We start from the raw sequence: 24,570 nt of genomic DNA, 5'->3' as shown, positions 1-24,570 counted from the left end.
ATTCAGAAGTAGTATTGGAAGTTTGGCAGATTTTGAAATTAATTCAACCTCTAAGAAACATAAAAAGAACACGCATGTGCATTCTAACTCGCTGCCACAAATGGTGAATCACAAATGGTGAATCTATTTTTTTTTTATAATTAAAACATTTTCAGACCTATTTTTCTAAAATAATTGAATGGATGCTATCTTTTGAACTCTTGGCATGAAAACAAACTGAGGTTTCTACCATTCTTTCATGATTTTTCATGTTCATCACTATTTCAAAATAAAGGCCTGAGCACTCCTTAGGAGTATGAAAATATTCTTGTTGCAAATTGATCAATTACGGTTCCTCTGTAATGTATTTTAAAAATCAGTCACCAAAAATGAAAACTAGAGATTGTAAGCTTTCAAATGATATATAGGTTTGTCAAGATTGGTTTATAGGATATTACTGTTTTAAATATGTAATGGCCGTGGTGCCAATATAAAGGGTTAAACAGTGGTTGTAATAAAAAAAGACGGATTCAAACTAATATTGAAGAACAGTATGGTACTTTAATCTGTTAAAGCTGTTTAATCTTTCCGTGGTTGAAATACTGATTTGGCGATTACATAAGTCGTGATTAATTTCATTAAGTTGTACTGTATCTTTTAATATACCTTCTGATGTTAATTCATGTTTATTTCGCGCTGTAACTAATAGTGAATAGATGATCCGTTCACATGCGCTTCGCTTGATCTGAGGGGGCAACAGCTAGCCATCTGTCACGTCACATTAAAGAGCGCCAAATCCATATTTATTGTTTGAATGCTGCCAAAAAATAAATCACACAAAAATCCCATAGTCTTCTCTTGCGTTAAAGGACTGTCTCCATGGGATGAGAATATACCAGTAATGACTTATGCCATGTTAGCAACGACCCAGAACACAATAGCATCCACCAATTCCTAGTAACCACTTAGATCGCCATAGCAACTGCATAGTAATGTTCTAAAAGCCACTCAAGACATCTTAGCAACGACCAACGCCATGGCAACCATTTTCTCCAGAAAATATGTGCCTTTTTTCACACAATGGTTTGCATTTAACTTATTAACTTGTATGTCTAACTATTAAGTTCTCAAATTTAAAATGTAAAATGTTTCAAGAATTTTACTGGAAAACAAGTAAACAAACAAAAAAGACAAATAAAAAATCTGATCAAGAATAAGTCCCCCAAACATTGTTTTCTTATTAGTTGTCTGCTCCATCTCCTTTGAAAGTGACGTAAATCTCTGTCAGCAACGCCCTGGCAAACTTTTTCTCCAGTGCCTTTTTCACACATTGCTTTGCGTTTAACTTAGTCATAAAATTAAAGTCTTTGTGAAAGAGAACATTATGTAGGATTAGGAACAGTAGACGTTTATTTGAGGGTACTTGAGAAAGTATTACAAGTTGAAAAAAGTCCATATTACACTTGGTAAGCTAGGAATTCATCCTTGAATTAAACTTTCTTAAAGGAACGTGTCTGTCATCTTCTGTATAACTTGTAACTCGTTAACGGCAAGACACTTGTCAAACAAACTGATCAAGAAATCATAAAAAGCATAAGCATTTCGGTTTAGCTTTTATTCTGCCCCTTAGCAGGACCTTTCTTCTTGGCGGAACCTTGTTTTTTAGGCTGGGCTTTGCTGGCCTTCGCTTTGGCCTCTTGGGATTTTGGGGCCTTAGGTTTGGTCGGCGGTGCTTTGGCTCCCTCAGATGCAGCTGCGGCTTTCTGACCGTGCTCCTCTTTGAGTGGCTCTTGTTTGGCCGGTTCTGGTTCAGGTAGCTCAGGTTTAACAGCTTCATCTTTGTCCTCTTCTTTCATGACAGGCTTTGGCTGAGTGGATTCCTCTTTGACTGTCTCTTCTGCTTTTGTCACCTCTTCCTGGCTTGGTTCCTCTTTGGCAGACTCTTGTTTTTCTGTGATCTCTGGTTGTAGAGGCTCTTGGGGAAGTTTGGATTCCGTCTCAGGGTTGGCTGGTTCAGGATTTATTGGTTCTAATGGCTTCTCTTCGTTTACAGTAACAACCTCGGGTTTGTTTTCTTCTACAGTAGAGGGTTCCTCTTGTGTTGATTCCTGTTTTTCTGTGGGTTCAATGGACTCAAGTTGGGGAGTCTCAGTGGACTCAAGTTGGGGAGTCTCAATGGATTCAAGTTGGGGAGTCTCAGTGGACTCAAGTTGGGGAGTCTCAGTGGACTCAAGTTGGGGAGCCTCAGTGGACTCAAGTTGGGGAGTCTCAATGGACTCAAGTTGGGGAGCCTCAGTGATCGCTGGATTCTCTTTTGCTGTCTCCTCTTGTGTTGTCTCCTCTTCCTCACTCTCCGATTCTCCAGCATCATCTGTTATGGGACTTACCAAGGAGGCTGCAAATTCCTGCAGACGGGCCTGTTCCACTCGCAGCCTCTCCATCTCTGCGGTGAACACGGGGTTGAGAGCCGGGATAGGAAGTTGAGCGAGCTCTGGAAGATCATCTACTTGGGGCATGTCCACCGCAGGTGCTAAGGTCTCCTTTTCTGAATGCCGTATTTCTTTAATCTTGTCGTACAAACCTTTTCTTTCATCCTGCAGCACTCGGCACAGAGTTTCCAGACGGTCGATTTTTAAAGTGAAGAGCCCAAACTCCTCTGCCTTTTTTGATCTCTGTTGGAGTTGAGTTAATCAGTTAGTAAGTGCAAAGCTAATGCTCAAATACTGACAAGTCATGTGTGTGTGAGTTTGTTACCTCGTCAATCATTTCAACTAGAGCTTTATTGCAGCTTTCAAACCGGGTCTTCCATGTGTTTGACTCCTTTTCCAGCTTCTTCATCTTCTTTGTCATCTATTAAAATGGAAATGTGATCAGCGTTTTGTAAGAGGTATATGCCTTAAAATAGACAAAGACACTTAAAACTGGTCACAGCAACAACAACAACAATATTCTATTCCTGACAAGCATTTTTGTCTAATTTTCCCTGTTGAAATATCAAAAAATCCCTGAAGCAAGATACATGAGCTAGACACAACACCATAAGATATTAAGACTATTCAGATGATGTATCTTTAATGTGATTTTGTCTTACTGCACTGGCAGATTTGTTCAGTTGTTTTAAGTATAAAACAAAAATGGAAGTGGGAAAAAACTGACAGTACAAAGAGACAAAATACACTAAACTATACAAAAAAAGTCTTAATATCTAATGCAGTGTTGCTTCTCAAGTAAAATTCTCTTGTGTTGCTTCTCAAGTATTTTTAAATATTTGTACTGGAAGAAAAATTACTAATTAAAACTAAGATGTTGGTTCTTGCATTGTTTTCCTATTACTTGTCGGCTTCAGACTGTAAATGTGTGCAACACAACAAACCTTATCCATCTCCTGTTTGAAAGTGGCGTATATATCATTGCTTTTTGCTAATGTGCTCTGGAACTCATCAAACTTCTGGGAGTACAACACAATCTGTAAAAAAATAATTAGACATATCATCCTTCTGAAAAGCTTTGGAAAATAATGCCTAAATCCATGTACAGTAAGAGAAACATGCATGATCAAGAATGTTAACATTTATACTGCATCAGCTTGGCCTTTCTTATCATTCAAGTATTATATATTGATCTTATATTTACACACTGGAAAAATATGTCAAGTTTTTTACAGGTCTAGAATCCAACAATCCAAATGAGTTACAAATTTGTTCTTTGCTTTGTAAAATTCATTAATTCGTTCGTTCGTTCGTTCGTTCGTTCGTTCGTTCGTTCGTTCATTCATTCATTCAGGCCTAATGTAAAGATAATAATAGTAATTAATCACTGATGTTGCAACTGCACTGTAAACCAAACAATTTAAATGAATTCAAAGAAATTAGTTAATTTCACTCAAATACTACTGAAACTTCATTCTACTTAATAGAAAAAAGTTACATGAACTCAAAATCTGATTGTATTAAGCTAAATGTTGAAAAAAAATGTGTTATTGTTTGGGTTTTTGCACAATATAGGAAGAGATGTGTTAGTGTTTAATTTTCTGTTATGTTGGGATTTAAAGGGTTTTCTGTTATGTTGAAGGTTTGGGTTACCACTGTGGATGGTAACCCAACCATTCAAGGATGGGCTGCAAAACTTCAAGGCTGTACACTGCATGTTGATGAACTATGTACATGCAAGTATGTACATTAGCACATGCAAGTGTGCTGCTTAATAGTTAAATATGATATTAATGTAAGCAAACTGAATATAGTTAATTCAATATTTCAATTAAATTGTAATTAACATGTTTGTGTAGTGCAAAATAAAATGGTAAAGTTATACTAACTTTATCTTTGAGTTAATTAGTTTACTTTAAATGTTTTGAAGTAATCGGTTTCCATGAATGTTTTGAGTATTACGTACTTAACGGGTTTTGCCGTGTGCACTTTATATGCACTTCATCTTTAATTAGACAAGGCAAATGTTCCATTCAAAAAACACAAAGCTGCAGCACTGCAGTAAGTGAGCACTTCTGCAAGGACTCTGTGTTTAATGTGTAAAGCATTACTTACATTTACTTATCATTCACAACCTCAGTGGTGAATCAATTCATCCAGGTCTAATTTAGTGTTTAGGCACTTGTGAACTATAATAATTTACTGACATAATGTATTTGTGTTCACTATAGAGCGGTGAGATGGAGGAAGTCTTCATACAGTCATCACCATAATTAGCTCATCTTTGTGGTAATTCAGAGACATTACAAAATGTATCAGTATCTGCATATCTGTTCGAACACAAAATGATAAAAAAAATTCATTGCAGCACTTTTATGATACTTTTGTAGCTGTAGACAACCTCAGTCCTTAGTCATTATCATTGCATGAAAAAAAGTGCTCAATATATTCTTCAAAATTTCTCTTTTTGATTTCCACCGAAGAAAGGAATTCATACCTGTTTAGAACGGCATGAGAGTGAGTAAATGATGAATCCAAATGTTCATTTTTGGGTCAAGGTTTTCTTTAAGCACTTCAAAGTTTATTTTAAGCTCTTCTGCTTTGTTCTGTAATTCATCTATCCATCTCAACTGAAATGTATTCAACTGAAGTGCATTTAATGCGTTTGTTCCTAATGGATACGCGTGAGCACTGTAAATTGCCTTTTAAATCTAAATTTGTTTGTGGTTTGTCACACAGCTCAACGAGAGAAACGCCACAGCTAGAGAAGAGAGAGAGCGGGATTGTGGGTAATGCCACAGCGGTAGATATTCACCTGAGCCTGCATGATTGTGTGCTGCTCTTTCAGCTCTTTAGTCTGTAGTTTCCACTCTGCAGCCTGAGTGAGTAACTGGTTAAACACAAGACACACACAAACAGGTGAGACCAAGAACTCGCCATTACCTGTTTCTTCATCTGTAACTCCTGCTCCGTCATTGTGTAGCATTTCTTTGTTTTTTCAATAGCATCTCTAAGCAACTAACAACATAAATGGTGAGATGTTAACATGTGGCACTTTCCAGTTGCATTAAAACATTGTTATAATCAGGGTCCAAAATTCACTTTTTGCCACACTTGAGAAAATGTACTAGATAAGGATTTAACCGTTCAATTAAAAAGAAGTTAATATTGTTACATTTTAGACACAATATTGTCAACATTGTTTTTGGAACTATTTTCATTGGTGAAATTGAGCAAAAACAGACAAAGCCACACAGCAGTTTATGAATGACTCCGCGGCTTTTAATGAACCGAGTGAGCCAGTGATTCAGTAACCCATTCATAACGACGGTCACTGCTTCATTCCTGAATGAATCGGCCGTTTGAATGAATCGGTTGAATGAATGACTGAATGACTCACTCATTAAAACAGTCACTTGCCGCCACCTGGTGGTTTTAGTTTCATTTAATCTTTCATTCATATTCACGCCACCTCTGAGCTTCATTAAACAGTCTGTGTAATATCTAAATGCCACTTCAGATGCAGCTTAAAGGTTTATGTATAATACATTATGTTGAATAAAAAAATATATGTCTAAAGGTAATGCTTTTCTCATCTAACACAATAATGAATTTAAACGTTTTTTTTATTTAGCTGACAGCTCAATTTGAATAACACAATCATCATGTCAGTTAACAGCAAAGGTCAGAGTATAGATTGACTTCATATATTATGCTGCCGTTCCTTATAAAACGAACCCCCATACTTGCATTTGGCACTTGATGATTGTTAATTTTAGACCCTGCTTGTAAAGGAATTCACATGCAAATGAATCTGTCTCTGCTCTTCATTTTACTCGAGGCAAATCTGAAGAGCCAGAACAGGAGATCTGTGTGTCTTACATATTCTTTCTCTCTCTTGTGCTTCTCTTCAGCTTGTCTGAGAAGTATGTTGGCTTCTTCCAGCTTGGCATCAGACACTTTCTGCTGTAGATCTCTGTGTTTGAAGATCTTCTCTAAAGTCTGCATAAAACACACACACAATGAAGAGTATTTATTTAGACTTAAAGAGAACATGTCAGATTAAATTATTTGATTGATTATAAATATTATATTTTACCCCTCACACATCTATTTAAATGATAGTAATGTTTTTTGCACCAAAAGACTGAAAATGCTTAAACTGTTTCTTAACATGGATATATATATATATATTATTATAATTTTTTATTCTAAAACTAACAAATATTTTCAAAAGAAGGATGAGTGACTCATTTTAACGTCTTTTTGTCTAAAACCACATGTGGAACCTTTTAAATAGATATCATCTGACTGGAATTGGAATTGTATCGCCGTGTTTTTGTTTTTTTCCAGCTTTGGTCGGTAGACAGTTCTTCTTAGAAATAAACCTTTATCTGCATCAGTCAACACAGTACAACATTCTAACAACTGCATTTTTGGTCTCTATCATGATGATACTGTGATATTCACAACCAGAACATTTTCCAGGATCAACATCCTTTGTTGTTCTCGGAACAGCTTTCGTTGTCAATCATTCTTTTACAGATACAATCAGAGGGTTGCGATTGGTGGATGTTGTTCCAGGAACATGTTCTTCTTCTTGTGTAAATCATGATTCATGTCTCTACTTCAGCCAGCAGAGGGCAGTAGAGACACACAGCGCAATTTGATCTTGAGTCATTTAAATTCTTGCCCGACAGACAGGGTCTGATTTAGCCCAACACACAGCTGTGTGTGAGCAGTCTCCGTGGTACCCATCAGGATGACAGATTGAGCTTAACTTCCCCTCACATCAGGCTTGTCATTCCACAGGCCGATCCTCATGTGATTAGATACAGAATACAAGAGTGTTCTACAAGGTGCAATATTCACTGTCAAACCGGGCGTGAATCACTATGTCAAAGTAAAAAAAAAAAAAAAAAAAATCAAGTATCTGCTGTGCATATAGCAGGTTTAGAAAGTGTGAGGGTGTAGTTTCCTCTGCCTCATGTTGTGAAATTACAGCTCAAACTCTAAATAGCGCATCCCTTTTTATGCATAGAGACTGTAAAAAAAATGCCCATACCTTTTCACTACCCATCAAAAGTTCAGAATAATTATGATTTAAAAAGTTTTTCAATATAATTTTCTTATGCTTACCAAGAATGCATTTATTTGATCAAAAATCCAGTAAAATTGTTCAATATTATTAGAGTTAAAAAAATAATAATATTGTACAATGTAGCCTATTCCTGTAAATGGCAAAGCTGAATTTTCAGAAGTCATTATTTCAGTCTTCAGTGTCACATGATCCTTCAGAAATCATTCCAATATGCTGATTTGCCGCTCAAGAAACATTTCTCATTATTATCAATGTTGAAAACAGTTGTGCTCCTTCATATTTTTATGAAAACTGTGACCATGCATGCAAAAGTTTGGAATAAGATTCATTAAAAAAGAACAATCATTTTAAACTTTTAATCAGCAAGGATGCATTAAATTGATAATTGACTGCAAAGATATTAATGTTACAAAATAATTATATTTCAAATAAATGCTGAACTTTACTAATCAAAATATCCAGATTTTTATTTATTTATCACGGTTTAAACACGGTTCACCATTATTAATAATTGAGCAACAATAATAATTGATGTTAATTCAGCACCAAATCAGAATTATTTTATATGAGTAATGATGCTGAAAATTCTGCTTTGGAATATATATATATATTAAATATATTAAAATAGAAAACAGTTATTTAATAATATTTCACAATATGACATTTTTTTTTACTGTATTTTTGATCAAAAATCAGCCTTGGTGAGCATAAGAGACTTCTTATGACTACAAAATATGAATTATTCCACACTTTTAACCAGTAGTCCAGTGGCTAAGTTTGGTCAATTTTTCGAGACCAGAACAAAATCCGATGCATTTTCAAATGTATTACAATCACTTATGGTGCACACACTTGTGCCAAAATCTAATCTCGGCTATACCTTGGGGGTGCAGCTTTAAATGGATTTGTGGCTGAATCGCTTTGACAGATGTGTTAGATATTGGGGTGTTTGAAATGGTCAATTCATTTTGCTGGCTTTCGCTGTAGCTATACACTGGCTGCGCAGGTTTTCGGTCTGCTTCACACCACAAGCACATATTTATTTTCGGGCCCATATTAACAGGTTACAGTATCCGCACCGCCTGTGTAAACAGCACAATGATGTGTGGCAGGAGCTGTTATGCAGCAGAAACACTGATGAAATCTGGACCTGCTGTGGGTTTAATGGATTTCCAGATTTGTATAGGCTTGTGTGTTTACTGTAATGCGTGTGGGTACCTCCTCTCGCCGCTCGTACTGCTCTATGATGGTCTTGAGTTTGCTGGCCAGCTCGCTGTTCTCTTGGCACAGCTTGTTGTTGCGGTTACTGTGCTGCTCGATCTGAGACTGAATGTCCACCAGCGTGCTCTGGAAATGAGCGCTGATCTCCTTCCGCTTCATTTCATCCTCCCGCATCCTTTGCAGACTCTCCTCCTGCAGGGAGAAAGAGAGAAGGAAACGTGTGGGAAACATAGCCTTAAGATATGAAAGCAATATATCTGGAGTGAGATGGGCAAATTATGTATTGTATTGATAGCATTCGTGGGGGAAATGACATTATAAACCTTTGTGGAATAATGCTTGACTCAATTATTTCATAGTTGGCATTTTATGTAGGCTAGCTAAAAAGTAATATTACGTACTTGAGTAATATTTTGTATTATTTGAAGTAATATTTAAGTCATATTTTGTATTATTTGAAATCATGATTAGAAATGACAAAAAGAGCAATATTTAACTTGACATTTGTTTGTTTGTTTGTTTTCTTCCCTCATAAATGTGCATATTTGATCTCAGTTGTGTTCTTCCCTTACAGTGTTGTCATTAACTAAAACTAAAATTACTAAATAGTTTTGTTAATTGAAATAATATAAAATATAAATATCCTATTACATGAAAAACTTCAACTGAAAAAACTAACTGAAATAAAGTTAAAGTGCTATAATTACTGAAATAATATTTAATTGAAGCTAAATGGAACTAATTAAAAAACTAATACAAATTACATGACTAAAATTAAAATGAAAACTGTAAATAGACAAATAAAATATTAATAAATACATAATAGTGTGTGTATAAATAATACTAAAATAACAATAAACATGTAGACACATTTTTTTTAGAGACAAAATAATTGGAAATCACACTACAACTATGGACACATATTAAAGTTTTATTTTTATAAATGTACATTTTCATTATTTATTTATTTACTATCAAAAATATTGATATGCCTAGTGGTCTATGTTTATTTCAATAATTGAAAAACATAATGTTCTAATATTTCTATGATGGAATTTAATATTTTCATATTAGCATAGATTAAAAATCTTTTTTTTTAATGATTATTATTTTTCTTTAAGGCAGTTGCCATGTGACCTTCATATAAAAAATATATAGATATAGTGGAGAATGACAGGAAATTGAAGTGATAGAGGGAATGGACATGTTAGGCTGGACTTGAACCTAAGTGTCCACATGAGTACCATAGCTCAACATGTTCAAAGCAGGTGCACAAACCGTTACTCCACAGCACCAACAAAAAGGTCATCTTTGAGCTGTACTATACAAGGGCTGAGTGTGAAGAGCTTATGAGCATATTAATAATCAAATGGTGTTAATGTCATATCATGCTCTAGAAAGATCTAGATTTGCGGAACGAGATAAACAATATCACCTATTTTTAGTGTCTCGGATTGGACGTGTGATTGCTAAACAGGTCTGCCATCCCATGTGTGCGCTCTGTAAACACCAGCTCCTGTTTCAGAGACGCCGGCTTCCTGACTCATCTAATCGTAAGGAATTCAAGCATGCAGCGTTCCTCTCAAGGGCTGAAGCTGTTTGCTTGCCTGTGTTTACACATGGCATGAGTCTCAAGCTCCCATCTGGGAAAGGTGAAGCTGTTCTACCAATACGCAAGCTCATTAGGGAGGTGAATCGTGAGCACAAGGGAAATGACCCCAGATTAAATGTAATTTACTGTCATCATAGCCGAGAGTCGCACCTACACACAGGGCTCGGATGTTCTTTTCTGACCTGCTCACTAATGGCTTCTATAATATTTGAATAAAATTGATTGGGGAGGGAACAAGGTCAAAGACAGCCTCTAGGGAGCGATAGCATCAACTTCCAAAGACATGCAGAGTTCATATTAGTGCAAGAGTTTAATATCTTCAATGCTCGGAGAAAAGAAAAAAAACACAAACATGATTAGAAAGCTTCTCTCTGAGTCACTTTACTAAGCTGGTTTCCGCCATGGAGTACAAAACATAAAATAAAAAGGTATTTGCATTTTTTTTAATGATTTCCAAATTGTGTGATATAAACTCAGAATTTCAAGATGTTTCTGAAGTGAGGAAAAAAGTCAGAATTGAGAGACATAAACTCTCAATTGCAAGAGAGAAAAATTGCGAGTTATATCTTGCAATTCTGCAATTTTTTAATTGTGAGATTATGTCTCTTCAGAAATGTACTTAATATATTTCTCGGAAATATACTTAAAATTAATATTAAAGTATACTTGGCTTACTGACAGAAAAGTCTAAGTATCCTTTGCACTTGCACTAAATCTTTTGAGGGAGATATACTTAAAAGTATAATTAAGTATTCGAAGTATACTTGACTTGTAGTTGTGTTTACTCTTTTGATTAGTAGTCTATTAAATACTTTTTTCACATCCTACTCCATCTATGTTTGATCATCATTCTGAATCCGATCCGGACGAAGTCTTTGACAAAAACGCTATTTTTTTTCTTGCAATTGTGGAAACAATCTTCATAGACGTTAGTTTAGTCACCATTGAATTCAACGTGGATGAAAACCAGGGATAGACTTGCAGTTTTTTGTTATTTTGGTTAAACAACAGTAATATTCAAACGTACTGTAATTCTACACATCACAGCCTCGTTTTCAGATTTGATCTCACAAAGTAAAGATTTGTGAGATATAAATTCACAATTGTGAGAAAAAAAAGTGTCTGTATGAATGCTGGGACAGACACCGCTCCCTTTTCTCACACCGTCCTCCAGCACCTGTTCATTGAATAGTACAAATAGACTGAAATCAGTTTCTCAAATGCAGAGAAAATGGCTCCAGGTGCTTCGCACAAGATTCGTAACATCTTTCATATTGCGTAAACATTCACCAAATGGAGGTGAAATTGTTCTTGGAAGGCAACATAATTGTTTAGCAGAGTGAAAAGGCATGAGTGGACCACTATATCCGACAACTGGGAGCATTTCATGTGCTGAATAGTTTGTGTATAATAACAAATATGGAAGCTCAGCTGAGAGAGGCCTTCACAAATGAGGTTGCAGCTCTTTATATTCTGAACCGTATACATTGGTCTTAAACTCAGCTCCTGGAGGGCCACTGTCCTGCAGAGTTTAGCTTCAACCAGCTCCACGCACCTTCCTGAAAGTTTCTAGTAATCCTGAAGGTGGGTTCCCCCCCAAACCAACCAACTGGGGGCGATCGAGGCGCTTTGGCTTCACCTTTCAGGACTTGTGCGGCACGCTTACCTAAAACCAGTTCAGGAAACTCCACCACCCAGCCATTTCTAAAGCTTTCATTGGTCATGCCAGTCACGGTGCTGATTTCACCAAACACTAAACCTTAAGTAACCCTACCCTTCACCCTAACCTTAAACAATGAAATTAACTGCAGGATGGGATTTCTGCTGAACTGCTTTGGGGGGGAAAAAATCACGTATCCTGAAGACCTTGACAATTTGGATCAGATGTGTTTAATTAAGGTTGGAGCTCAACTCTGCAGTGCAGATAGTTTGAGGGGCCGTTTTTAATGACATCGTTGTCAACTAAAAATGGAAAACATTTTATGCTTTTTGGGGGCCTGAAACGCAAACCTTTGAAAAACGCTTTCAAAGTGCAAGTTTTTGAAAACGATACCATTTTGTCTCCGTGTAGACTACAAAAACGCGAATTTGTGAAAACGGTGACATCATGTGCATGCTTACTTCAGTCTGTAGGTGCGTAGTTTTTTTTTTTTACAAAGTGACATCACTAACTACTGGCCTAATACTGCGTTTTTAATCGTTCTTGCTGATCCGTGTAAACGGGGATAGTTTTGACAACGTTGTCGCCTGTACGTGTAAAACGCAATGGAAAAACGTTTCTGTTTTTAGTACATCGTTGTCATGTAAACGTACCCTCAGACTACTACTAAAGCAATTTATTCTGAAAGTGTTCCCTGTATTCTGCACGAAACATACAAGCTGCGACCAGTGAAGTCGGATTCTCGAGTGCATGACTTATAAACCTTTTCTTAAAGTGAATTAAAATCACACAGCACAGTGAAGTCTGTAAAGAATTAATTGTTTTTATAAAAGCTCTAATTGAAATAAATATGGAAATCGTTTAAGGGGTTGATTCCGAATTCTGAAAAAAAAACATGTTTTGTCTACGATGTAGATGTTGTCTCTAGCACCAACACAACGGTAGAACAGGAGGCCATGGCCTCTGCAGTGATTTGAGCCAGTGAGACATTCTCTTTGACTTTTGATTTATAAAAGAAGGGCAAATGCCATTGAAGCTCGGTAACACTATCCCTCTTGTCATAGTGACCTGTCAGCAGCGCTTTGAGTCTGATCGAGGCAGAGACACAGAGACACAGCAGTAACGTCCCACTGGGCTCAAAGACACCCTTTCCTCAGAAGGAAGTTGAGTCGACCCATTCTCGGCAATCAAAACACTGAGTAACAAGATAACAGGACAACAAGTCAAGCTCAACAATCTCCAACATGTCAAACAAGTTGCTATAAGGTCTGTTATTGTGGTGTGATCTAATTCAGATGAAAACACCCCTGAATGGCACTTAAAAACAAAATGCTTTACATGTAATTCAGACGGCTTTTCTTTTCTAGTGAATGGTTCATATATAATTTTATCTCGTGTTTCAAGTAAGTAATTATTTAACTGGTAATTAGGGCTGGGATAAACGATTATTTTTTAAACGATTAATCTAGCGATTATTTTTTCGATGCATCGATTAATCTAACGATTCTTTTTCCCAGTCCGATTCGATTCGATTATCGATTGTCTGCCCATTAATTGACTATAATAGCAATTTATACATGTTGATTTACATGTCTGAATGAAAAAACATGAATTCCTTAACATTGCAATAGCCTATATGTTTATTGCTCTTAAAATTCCAAAATAAAACATTGTACAAGTGCATGCATTTCTTAGTCAGAGGTAGCATTCAATAAAACCTTGATTAAATATCAACAAGTAGGCAAATCAAATCCTATGTGTGTAACATACAGATTTCAGATTAATATATTCGTTTTCCTTAAAATTTGAATTAACAGAACAACTTAAACACTTTGCAGTTTGAATGATGCCCTGTAAACAAAATGACGGAGTATGTTTTTGTTTCCACTGTTCGATCGCGCCTCACACTCACACACACACACACACATAATTAAACACTCTGCGACTTTGCGATCGCGCCTCTCTCTCACACACACACGCGTACACAAATATAATCAAACACTCTGCGACTTTGCGATCGCGCCTCTCTCTCTCACACACACACACAGACACACACACACATAATCAAACACTCTACGACTTTTCGATCGCGCCCGCGCCTCTCTCTCTGCCGTGGTGCTAGAATGGAAGGCCATCTCCATTTTGCAAAGACGACATATCAGGGAATTGTTTCCTTTTTAATTAAATAATTCCCACACATTAGAGGAACGAGTGCGTGCCGCCTTGCACATCTGAAAGTCTGAGGAGCGAGTGGTGTTGCTACTACTCTCCGACGCCGCCATTTTTGTTTTGGGTCTGACGAATCGACGTGCATATTTTGCGTCGACGTATTTTTTGCGTCGACGTCATCGATGACGTCGACGCGTTGTCCCAGCCCTACTGGTAATACTTTTTTTTTCTAGTTTAGGGATGGAAAAAATGGAAACATCCCCCCAAAATACAGCATAATCTAATGCAAATATGAGACAATTGAATAAACAGATATTTTTGTTGCAAAAATTAAACAGTGGGCTTTTGTGGTCAACAATTTCACACAGCCTATTCAATAAAATAAAAAAATCAAAGACAAATTTTCCAAATAATTTAATGTTTACGAAAGACATCCCTTACCAAGGCTGCTTTTTACAAAATCAAAAATACAGTAAAAACAGAAATATAGTGAAATATCACTGTTTTCCAAATATTTCCAGGATTACAATTTAAAATAACTGTTTTCTATTTTAATTTATTTTAAAAATGTACTTTACTCCTGTGATGGGAAACCCGAATTTTCAGCAGCCACTGTCTTGTCACATGATCCTTCAGAAATCATTCTGATTTGGTACTCAAAAAACATTTCTTATTACTATCAATTTTGCTTAATATTTAATGAAAACAGTGATACATTTTTTTCAAGATACTTCTTTTAAAGTTTAAAAGAACAGCATTTATTTGAAATAGAAATATTTTGTAAGAATATAAATGTATTTGCTGTTACTTTTGATCAATTGAACGCACCTCAATTGAACGCACAAAAAAAAGAGAGAGTTTTAAAGCAAACTCTCTCTTTTTTTTGTTAATCTGACCCCGAAACTTTTAAATGGATTATGGAAATTTACATGTTTACTTTTTCTAAAAGAAATAATGTACGTTTCATATCATAGTTTGTTTACATTTTTTCTTTTCATCTAAATGCAATAACATTCTCTGCCTCAGAAACGACCTTTAAGCAGATTTTTTTAGGCTGGGAAAAATGATATCACCAATGTAAATAGCCTAACTTTCTATCACAACTTGTATTTCTTAAGCTGTCAGTAGAGTGTTCTCACCTTCAGTGTCCTGTTATGTCTCTGAAGCTCCCTGCAGAGCATCTCCAGCTTGCTGCGGGCCAGGATGGCACGACTGTGCTCGAACTGAAGCTGATCTCTCTGCTTGACCAGAAGACCCTGTTTCTGCTGAAGTTGCTCCAGCTGTTTCTTCTCAGTCCTGTGTTCCTCCACCTGGCCAACATGCACAAAACACACACAGGTGTGATCCATACATCATCTTATGCACCGCATTAACACCTCTGGCTGGTCTAAAGCTGCTTTAAATAATGTCTGCCTGGTTTTTCGGATGTCCTCAAGAGGATTTTGGAATGGCGGGATACAGACTTTTTCAGTTTTCCCACATAAACGGGGCCCAAATATTGTATAGATCTGGTTTTGTCAGAACTAGGAGAATTACTAGGCCGAATTACGGCTTTATGTGTCCCTGCCGTTATCTTTGTGTTCTGCAATTGAAGAGAGTGTTGTGGCTTTCTTGTGTGGCTTATGGCCTTGTGTTCAGACTCGCTTATTCAGCCCGGGGCGCCGTATATTTAGGTCATCGCAGTATCAGTGAAACCACTCTTAACATCACACCAGGAGTTCTTTTATTTTCTCTCTGTGTCAATCCGGTTTGTGTTGTTTGTTTCCTCTTAACTGTCCTCTATGCATTGTTGCCGCCGGTGGTGAAAACCGTTCAGAGAGCACCGCTCTCTCTCGGGGTCTGGATACTCACCAGCTCAGTGTATTTCCTCAACACCATTTCCACTTTCTCTTCTGGTGAGCCGAGCTTGTTCAGACTTTGCAATAAAGATGCAGCCTCTTTACCTACGAGACAAGCGTTTTCCGTTCAGATCAGAGAATGAAAAGACGAGCAGAAGCCCACAAGGGAGAGTTCTGCACGCAAGCTTCAAAATAAATCAATGGCAGAAGTGGTGAAATCACAGCGTGATCATTTTTACTATACGCTAAAACGGTTGAGAAAAGCAAACAAGGCTCAGGAGATAGTACTCAGCCTTAAAGGGACCCAACAATGAAAATTCTGTCATTATTTATTGTTTCTCATGTTGTTCCAAACCTTTATGATTGTCTTTTTTTCTCTAGAAAGCTTCAAAATGAGAAAAACTGTTAACCAGCTAATAAAAATATGTTCTATGAACATTTAGCTTCCGTTGACATTTCTGTACGTTCTCTGAACGGTCAAAGCGTCCGGTTTATTAAATGTTCTAAAACATTTTTACTGTTTATGCGAAGATTCGCTAAGGGAACATTCCATTTGATCTAATAATGGAAATGGTAAATGTGAATGTTCTTTGAACATTCTGTAGTAACATTTTATGGAAACTTTCAGAAAAAAAACGTTCCATGAACAATGTATAAAAAACTTTTTTGTGCTGACGTTTTGAGAAAATAATTAAAAACAAGATAACTTTGAATGAACATTCTATTATCATTATCGGAAGAACTTTTATTCATAACTTTCGAACAAAGTTCTGAGAACATTCCCTGTTAGCTAACATTAACAAATAACACATTTAATTCACTGTTCGCTGAATGAATTGTTGATCCAGTTCACAAAACCAAAATTTATTCACAAATCAGACTGGTTCAGTTCACTGACTGACTCACTGAAGGATTCAGTTGCAATGGCCACCAGCTCAAATTATCTTTGAATATTTTCACACCAAACTACTAATATGACTTCAGAAGACTTGAAATATTAGAGCATGGGTCATAAGGACCAATTTATGATACATTTCTGTTACTTTTTGTGTTCTTTTTTTTATCTTGAAAGCTTATGCACCTGTTTATTGTAATTGAATTGAAATGAGTGACCAGTACAATACTGTACTTTATTCAAATGTTCCCTTTTTGTGTTCCACAGAGGAAAGTAATACAGGTTGGAACAACATGAGAGTGAATAAATGATGACAGAATTTTCATCCTTGTGTAAAAAGCCCAAGAGTGTGGCAGAAAAGAAAAAAAAGGTCAAGCAAGTGTGTCTGTCAGCATTTTGATGGTGAAGTGGGTCTTTAGTATTGACGTGAGGACCCTTTTCTTGAGAATGTAAATTTGATTATGGAAACAGTTGATTACTGCACTCATGGCACTCGACCATCCTGCTGATAGAAAAACCCAATCACTGTTTATGGCTCCATCTGTGTGATTGAGAGGTGCTGCATACCATGTTATTTTAAAACAGTAATCAGTATTCTCACTGAAATCTCTGCTATGTGGGTCATTCTACAAAATGGATGCCATTTGTGTCACTCGTTCATACACTACTACAAATTTGGCGTCAGTACGATTATTTTTTGGAAGAAATTAATTTACTTTAATTTAGCAAGGATGCATTAAACTGATCAAAAGTGACAGTACAAATAAATGTTGTGCTTTTGATTTCTTTATTCATCAAATAATCCCGTAGAAGTTGTATCGTAAAATTTTAAACAGAACAACTGGTTTTAACATTGATAATTATAATAAGAAGTGTTTCTTGAGCACTAAATCAGCATGAGAATGATTTCTGAAGGATCATGTGACTGAAAACTGCCATTGAGCTTTGATACCACAGGAATGAATTACATCTTAAAATATAAAACAGTGATTTTAAATTGTTACAATATTTCTGTTTTTACTGTATTATTGATCAAATAAAAGCAGCCTTGATGAGGATAAGATACTTTTTTCAAAAACATTAAAAAACCTAACCGACCGCAAACTTTTGAACGGTTGAGTCTTAAAAAAAAATGTTTCAAGTTTTTTTTTTTTTTTGCGTCATAAGGATGTCATTTTTTTACGCTGACCACATGTCAATTCTCTTTGTGACGTTTAGTCTTTTAGTTTTTTTATTATTATTATCTCAAGATGTCAAACTAACAGAGGAGAAGTGCATATTCCTCACCCAGGCCATAAAGGAGTTTCTTCTCAGCTTTCTGCTCCTTCTCAGCAGCTTCTTTGGGCTTTGCCTCTTCATCAGCCTTCTCCTCCTCACACTCCAGGATGGAGATCTGCTCCTGCATCAGGCTGGACGCTGCCCCATACGTGTTGATTATATCCTCTAGCTGCCTGCTGAAGTCCTCCATGGGGTCCTCTGGCTCCTCGTTGCCATCCACTTGTTCATTGGCGCTCTCAGGGGTCTGGTCACTGCCCTCCATCATCATGCTGCAAAAATCAAGTTAAATATATCATAAAAGTGCCTCATAAGAAAGCAGATTGATTAGCAGAGGTAGAACAGCCAATTCCTTGATTACACTCTTGGCTTGATGCTGAAATGAGAATGTTGAAATTAATGAGAAGTGATTATGCATTTCTTGTAGAGAGGTTTGATATGACTCCCTGAAATCACCAGCCACTAAACTGAAGACGGATGGCCTTTGGCCAGTATGTATGTTTGCATTAATAGAAGGAATTTGTGTTTGAAATGCATGAGGTTGTTTGTAATAAATGTGAAATCTAACATTTGATTAATGTATTTGCCTCAGGCAGAAACAATCATAATAATAAGTGACTTTTAAAAATAAATGTTTGCTGAACCGTAAAACTGAGACTTGGAAAATAACTGGAGGGAAATGTAATTTTTACAATAATTTAATTAATTAAATAATTGAATTTGTTCTATGTATTCATACTATTTCTTTATTTTGTGTACCAAGTTAACAATACTGTTGTATGGCGATATTTTTATATATATATTTAATATATATTTTAATATATATTTATATATTTAATATAAATATATATATATATATATATATTTTAATAAAATATCGGTATACAACAGTATCGTTACATAGTAGGTAAATAAATAATGTAAAAAAAAAATAAGATGAAGTTTGGGGTCGTAAGAGTCTCTCTTATGCTCACCAAGGCTGCATTTGTCCGATCAATATAATTAAACACTAATATTGTTATTACCATATTATTACCATGTAAAATATCTGTTTTCTCTTTTAATATATCTAACACATTTAATGTATTCCTATATTGTCAAAGCTAAATTTTCAGCAGCCATTACTCCAGTCTTTAGTGTAACACGATCTTTTAAAAAATCATTAGAAATCATTCTAATATGCTGATTTGATGCTCAAGAAACATTTATATTATTATCAATGTTGAAAACAGTTGTGCTGCTTAATATTTTTGTGTAAAATGATATATTGTTTTAGGATTATAATGTCTTTAATGTCACTTTTGCATCCATGCTAAATAAAAGACTGACCCAAAAGTTTTGAATGGTTGTGTATACTGTATATATATATATATATATATATATACATATATATATATATATACAAATATATACATTTTTATTATTATCAGTGGATAATTTAAAAGGTCTGTCTCTTAATATCTATGTGATCTAGTCAGTGATAGTTTTTAATGCAAGCAACACTAAAAAGAGTCTCATCTGATCTGTAAGTTGCCTCCATGTCGAGTGGACATCTGAAGAGAAGCAATGAGCCGCGTGTGACACACAAGGCTATGGGAGGGGGAGCAGAGAAAATAGCACAAATCACAGTGGCAGAGTATCGCTGAGCCTCTAAATCTGATGTGTCACAGATAGCGCCAGGCCTGGAGCCCTTCAGCTCAACACGGCTGATTTCATGTGGAATGAACTCTGAGATTCCAGAGGTTGTTTATGTCGAAGCTCTGTTGCTTATCAGGTTAAAATTACAGCCCTCTTTCCACCCCACGTGCATGTGTTCACTCCTCCTCCTATCCCATCACCCCTCCTCGTTCAGCAACACGGCACCTGTTGTGAAGCCACATGCTATTTTTGGACCCTCTAAATATGGACAAGCTATTTCTTATTCTTGCCACGTACCTTCTGATGTCAATGATGGCAGTTTTACGCAAAGTGGAAAAAAACAATGACTATTCTGATCATCAGTATACCTTTAAAACAAGAGGCTAAGAGTGAAACACACAGTTTAGACTAACTTTGGGAAATGCAAAAGACACGATTACTTTGCTCTTACGTTAAATTGAAAATGACAGAATTATTGCATTGGAGACTTTCTCTTCATATTGTCCTTACTAAAATCACAATAACGGAATCACACTATAAGGACTGAAACAAAATGTACAGCCAAGTAAAAACTAACTCAAGATGTTTCTCAAAAACACGTTTGTGACATTCAGCTCAACATTAAATAAAATAGTGAAGCTCAAGACTTACCCTACTCGTGTCTGTTCAGGTCGAATAGAAAAGGAGGACAATGAACCAGGCAGTCCACAGTTTTAGGAGAGTGACAGAGAGACGTGAGGAGGGTCCGCCAGGACTCAAGACAACAGCTGACAACACAAGCCCCTCAAAATAACCTCCACTGGAACACCAATGGAAACCTTGTCCAAACACTCTGAATGAATCGGCCTGTCAAGATCTTTCAGGCTTTTCAGGAAGACAGCTGAGGAGCTAATTTTGTAGTATCCTTTGAAGGCTTTCAAATCAGACCTTTTCATGAGCTATCATAGATCTACTAATTAGAGGTCGACCGATAGTGGATTTTACCGATAACGATAGCTAGGTTGGGCCATACTTGCCGATAACCGATTAATGAACCGATAGTTTTTAAAATTGATACTGGATAAAAACAAACATAACACTCCAAGTAAAACAGTGCTGAACTTTATTATAAAAATAAAAAAACTGTATTGAACCATGAAAACATGCTAAATGAAATAAATATATAAATGTGAATAAATATTTTAAGTCAATAAAAGACTTTCATTCAAACTGAAACAAAAAGTAACTCTAAATAACAAATAAAACCAGTTACATTCAAAATGTAACTATTTAACTGTTCTTTTCAAGCCAACTTAATTAATTAAAAAGTAACAAAATTTGTATTAAAGTGAAGATGAAAAAAATAAATTACCGAAATCGAATGCTTTTCTGATTCGTTTATGTTTCTGTCGGCTGTATGAACATATCAGTTTGCTTACGTCTCTAGCTTTAAATATGCAACTTATCTGCATATGTAATGCATAAAAGTGACCAGCTGGATATGAACTAATGCAAATAGAGGTAACAATTGTGACATTAAACATTCGGGTGGGACTTACGTTTATGTTTGTCAGTGTTTTAACCGCTTGAGGTACTACTAATGTTAGCGTCCTCTCAGCCTCGAAGGCAAACAAACGCCTACTGTCTCTACTAATGCAGCATTTAGTCAACAAATTAATCACTTTATAATGATATGACAAAATGTACTGTATAGGCTACATACATTTGAGCTGTCGGTGCTTTAAACGCGCATCTGATGTCAGCGCTCTCCACGCAGCATGTGCTCTCAGTGCAGCACGCAGAATCACGTGTCGAAATAAACAACACGAGGCACAAGTTTTTATTACACCTCTAGAGGCCGCTCTTGTACTGCATCGTGCCAGCAGACCCTTCTCAGCTCTGTGTAATGAATGACAGCGTGCGCTTCTCAGCCGCTCCAGCAATGGACGCAACCAGGAAAAACTATCGGTATATATTTTTGCCAATAACGATAGTTCCACCAGTCAACAATCGGTGCCGATTAATCGGCAAAACCGATGAATCGGTCGACCTCTACTACTAATCCAAATCTCATTCTGTTTTGGCACTTGGTTACAAAAGGTCAGTTAGGTAGATGATAGGTTTTTAACCTTCTGAAGCCTGACATCAAATAATAATCAGAATTTATTATTTTATTATTATAACGGAACAGTTTATTGAATCATTTGACAAACAATAAAAGAAAAAGTAAAAAAAAAGATTGCATATGTGTTTTTTGTTGAGTACGATATTTGATATATGGCTCATATATGGAGCTCATACCCGAGGAGGGGGAAAACACCTCGGTTTTATTCAGAGGAGCAATTTGGTGCAGATTCTGATATTTATAAATATTCAAAAAGTAAGATGGAATTCGAATAGGTTTGTAATGTAAATCAATGAGATATTTATAACTGTAACGCATACTTACATCAAATGCTTATAATATCATCTCCCAATATTATATCTTATTAAGATGAAATTTAAATGCTTAGTTTTTTTTAATCAAAGCTCTGTCATTTTTTATTGTGGGGGAAAAACATAATGCAATTCAATGGAATGATGATGAACCTGAGGTATCATTTGATACTCACATTTTAACATATAGATAAATGATGCATGGATAATCAAGTAAAGTTGCTTCAGTCCAAGTAAGTTTAAGAAATATTACTAACAATATAAAAGTTATTCTTACATCAACTTTATAAGAGGTATTTTACTTGCTAAAAAAGTATGAACGATCAATCAGACTGCAGAAGGCATGTAGTAGATTGTGTATAAAGTTTTGATAATCTTAATAATTTAGAGAAATTTGTGTAGGCTTTATAGGGTTAACATGCAAATCTGGGTGGCCCTCACAGTTATTGACTTGTGTACTGAATGCCTGAGGACCAATTTCTTGTAACAATCTGCTTAGTATTGGGTGTTAATGGCTCCTATTAGCATTTATATCACATTTGTCCAGTCAATTGCACTCTAATCACTCCAAATCATGCAAATGGCGAATTGTGAAGTGATTAGCATCTCCAATGCAACTCACTCCGTAAGTGTTTTTGTCTGCACATTTCTAAATATTTGAACATATTTGGAATGCAACTGCGAAACACGGCCACCCACCCATTCATCAAACAATATCATGTGGTCTTTAATGAATGACCTATGTAGTGCACTTTAACACTGATATTATCAATTTTGGGCATTAGAATCATTATTTTGCTATTTGCAATGGCACTTAGTAAAAGCCCAAATGAGTCTAAATTATTGCGGGTCAGGTTAAGGATTTGTAAAGAGTGGTGGGCGATAGTCTTTCTCTCTGATAATCCTCACCCGTGGCTTTTATTAGTGAATCTTTTAATCACCAGATAGAAATGGTTCTGACTTCTTCTGGCTCCAGGCTTCATTATTTCTCTCAGCTCTCAATTAATGATTGTAACGTCCTTGTTCTTTGAGAGGAGACACTGGAAAGAATTGCGTTTGGTTCTCTTGCTTGTTTTTCTTTTTGATAAACTTTGTCTCTTTAACCTTGAATCGCATTTTGCCGCAACTGTCAGCATGTTACAGAGCTGGTGAGGCAAGGGCTTGGACTAATGTTTCTGGCCTTGTAGGTCTTGTGGTTATATGCACAGATGGACTGGTACTGTATGAATGAGCGATACACCTGAGGACTGCTCGCTTCCTGGTTTTCATGACACAGGTCTCTTCTGACAAAGGCACAACAGAATCTTGCTCAGGTTTTTTTTTTTTTTTTTTGGCTTGAGGGTTCCTCTAAATGAGCTGCTGACTCATGCAGTCAAATTAAGCCAGATTTGTCCGCTTCTCCTGCTTCGCTCTCCTATCTCTCAAGGTGCTGTCAAAAGCACAGATCGTTGGACTGTGTTGCAGAGACAGGAACGTCCATATATCCTACATTTCATTTGCTCTGGGAGATGTTGTATTTAATGGTTGATAATGAGGTTTGCTATAAGATTTCTGCCGTTCATCATTTTTTAAATCGCAGACTGTGTTGTTAAAGTTTTGGCAGATGCTGGAAAATCAGATGGTTGTTTATATCTGTTAGAGATCAGCCAGGCTCTCACACCAGCCAATCACAGCGCACTCCCTCACCTAAATTCTAATCACACACACCTGCACCTCGTCGTCACCATCATCACTACCACTATAAAGACACACTCCTCACCACTGTTCACTGTCTGGTCTCGTTCACACGAAGAGGACTACTTACCTTGCTATTACAAACCTTAAATCTCCGAATTCTTCAACGATCATTCTCCAGTCTCCACTCCCGCATCTTGTCTCTATAATCTCCATAATCAACAGTTCTCCCTCTCCTCTCCTCTCCTCTCCTCTCCTCTCCTCTCCTCTCCTCTCCTCTCCTCTCCTCTCCTCTCCTCTCCTCTCCTCTCCTCTCCTCTCCTCTCCTCTCCTCTCCTCTCCTCTCCTCTCCTCTCCTCTCCTCTCCTCTCCTCTCCTCTCCTCTCCTCTGTGTCTTCAGTGTTCCTTGTTCCTGTCATTCGTCTCACCCACCATCAGTCTTCATACCTGTAAGAACCATTCCACTCATCGCCTGCACACGCTCTCCAAATTATCATTGTTCATCTCAATTACCTGCATTTTGTTCCTGCTCTGTTGTCAATAAACTCCTGTTAACTTCATATCCATCTCTTGAGTCTGCTTCTGAAACAATGTCCTATTTAAATGTACACTATGTAATTTTATTTGTTTATTTGTTCGACCGGTCGGGATGGTTTCACATGAA

General features: G+C 36.5%; 1 protein-coding gene across 3 annotated transcripts; it reads right to left on the bottom strand.

The window, feature by feature from the left end:
- Positions 1-1,371: 1,371 nt before the first annotated feature.
- Positions 1,372-21,606, bottom strand: txlnba (taxilin beta a). Of its 3 annotated transcripts, XM_079639264.1 has the most exons (11): positions 21,520-21,606; positions 20,469-20,635; positions 18,192-18,451; positions 16,023-16,114; positions 15,311-15,481; positions 8,728-8,922; positions 6,291-6,410; positions 5,224-5,298; positions 3,353-3,445; positions 2,734-2,829; positions 1,372-2,651 (listed from the first exon to the last, which is right to left on the bottom strand). In XM_079639264.1, the coding sequence occupies exons 3-11, from the start codon at positions 18,448-18,450 to the stop codon at positions 1,587-1,589; spliced, it is 2,166 nt and encodes a 721-aa protein (XP_079495390.1). In that variant the 5' UTR covers position 18,451; positions 20,469-20,635; positions 21,520-21,606; the 3' UTR covers positions 1,372-1,586. The 3 variants fall into 3 exon arrangements, with proteins under 3 accessions (XP_079495390.1, XP_079495389.1, XP_079495388.1); XM_079639263.1 differs by lacking the exon at positions 21,520-21,606 and having other exon boundaries at positions 20,469-20,705; XM_079639262.1 differs by lacking the exons at positions 5,224-5,298; positions 21,520-21,606 and adding an exon at positions 5,352-5,426 and having other exon boundaries at positions 20,469-20,614.
- Positions 21,607-24,570: the final 2,964 nt, after the last annotated feature.

Source organism: Phoxinus phoxinus (genome assembly GCF_949152265.1).
Source record: "Phoxinus phoxinus genome assembly, chromosome: 16".
NCBI classification, from domain to species: domain Eukaryota; kingdom Metazoa; phylum Chordata; class Actinopteri; order Cypriniformes; family Leuciscidae; genus Phoxinus; species Phoxinus phoxinus.
This window is presented reverse-complemented; position numbering and strand designations above follow the sequence as displayed.

Coding starts and splice junctions, on each gene's coding strand:
- txlnba (XM_079639264.1), bottom strand. CDS start 18,450: ATGATGATGGAGGGCAGTGACCAGACCCCTGAGAGCGCCAATGAACAA. Junction 2,830..3,352: donor TCAAACAGGAGATGGATAAG/GTTTGTTGTGTT, acceptor CCATTTTAATAG/ATGACAAAGAAGATGAAGAA. Junction 2,652..2,733: donor TAGTTGAAATGATTGACGAG/GTAACAAACTCA, acceptor CAACTCCAACAG/AGATCAAAAAAGGCAGAGGA.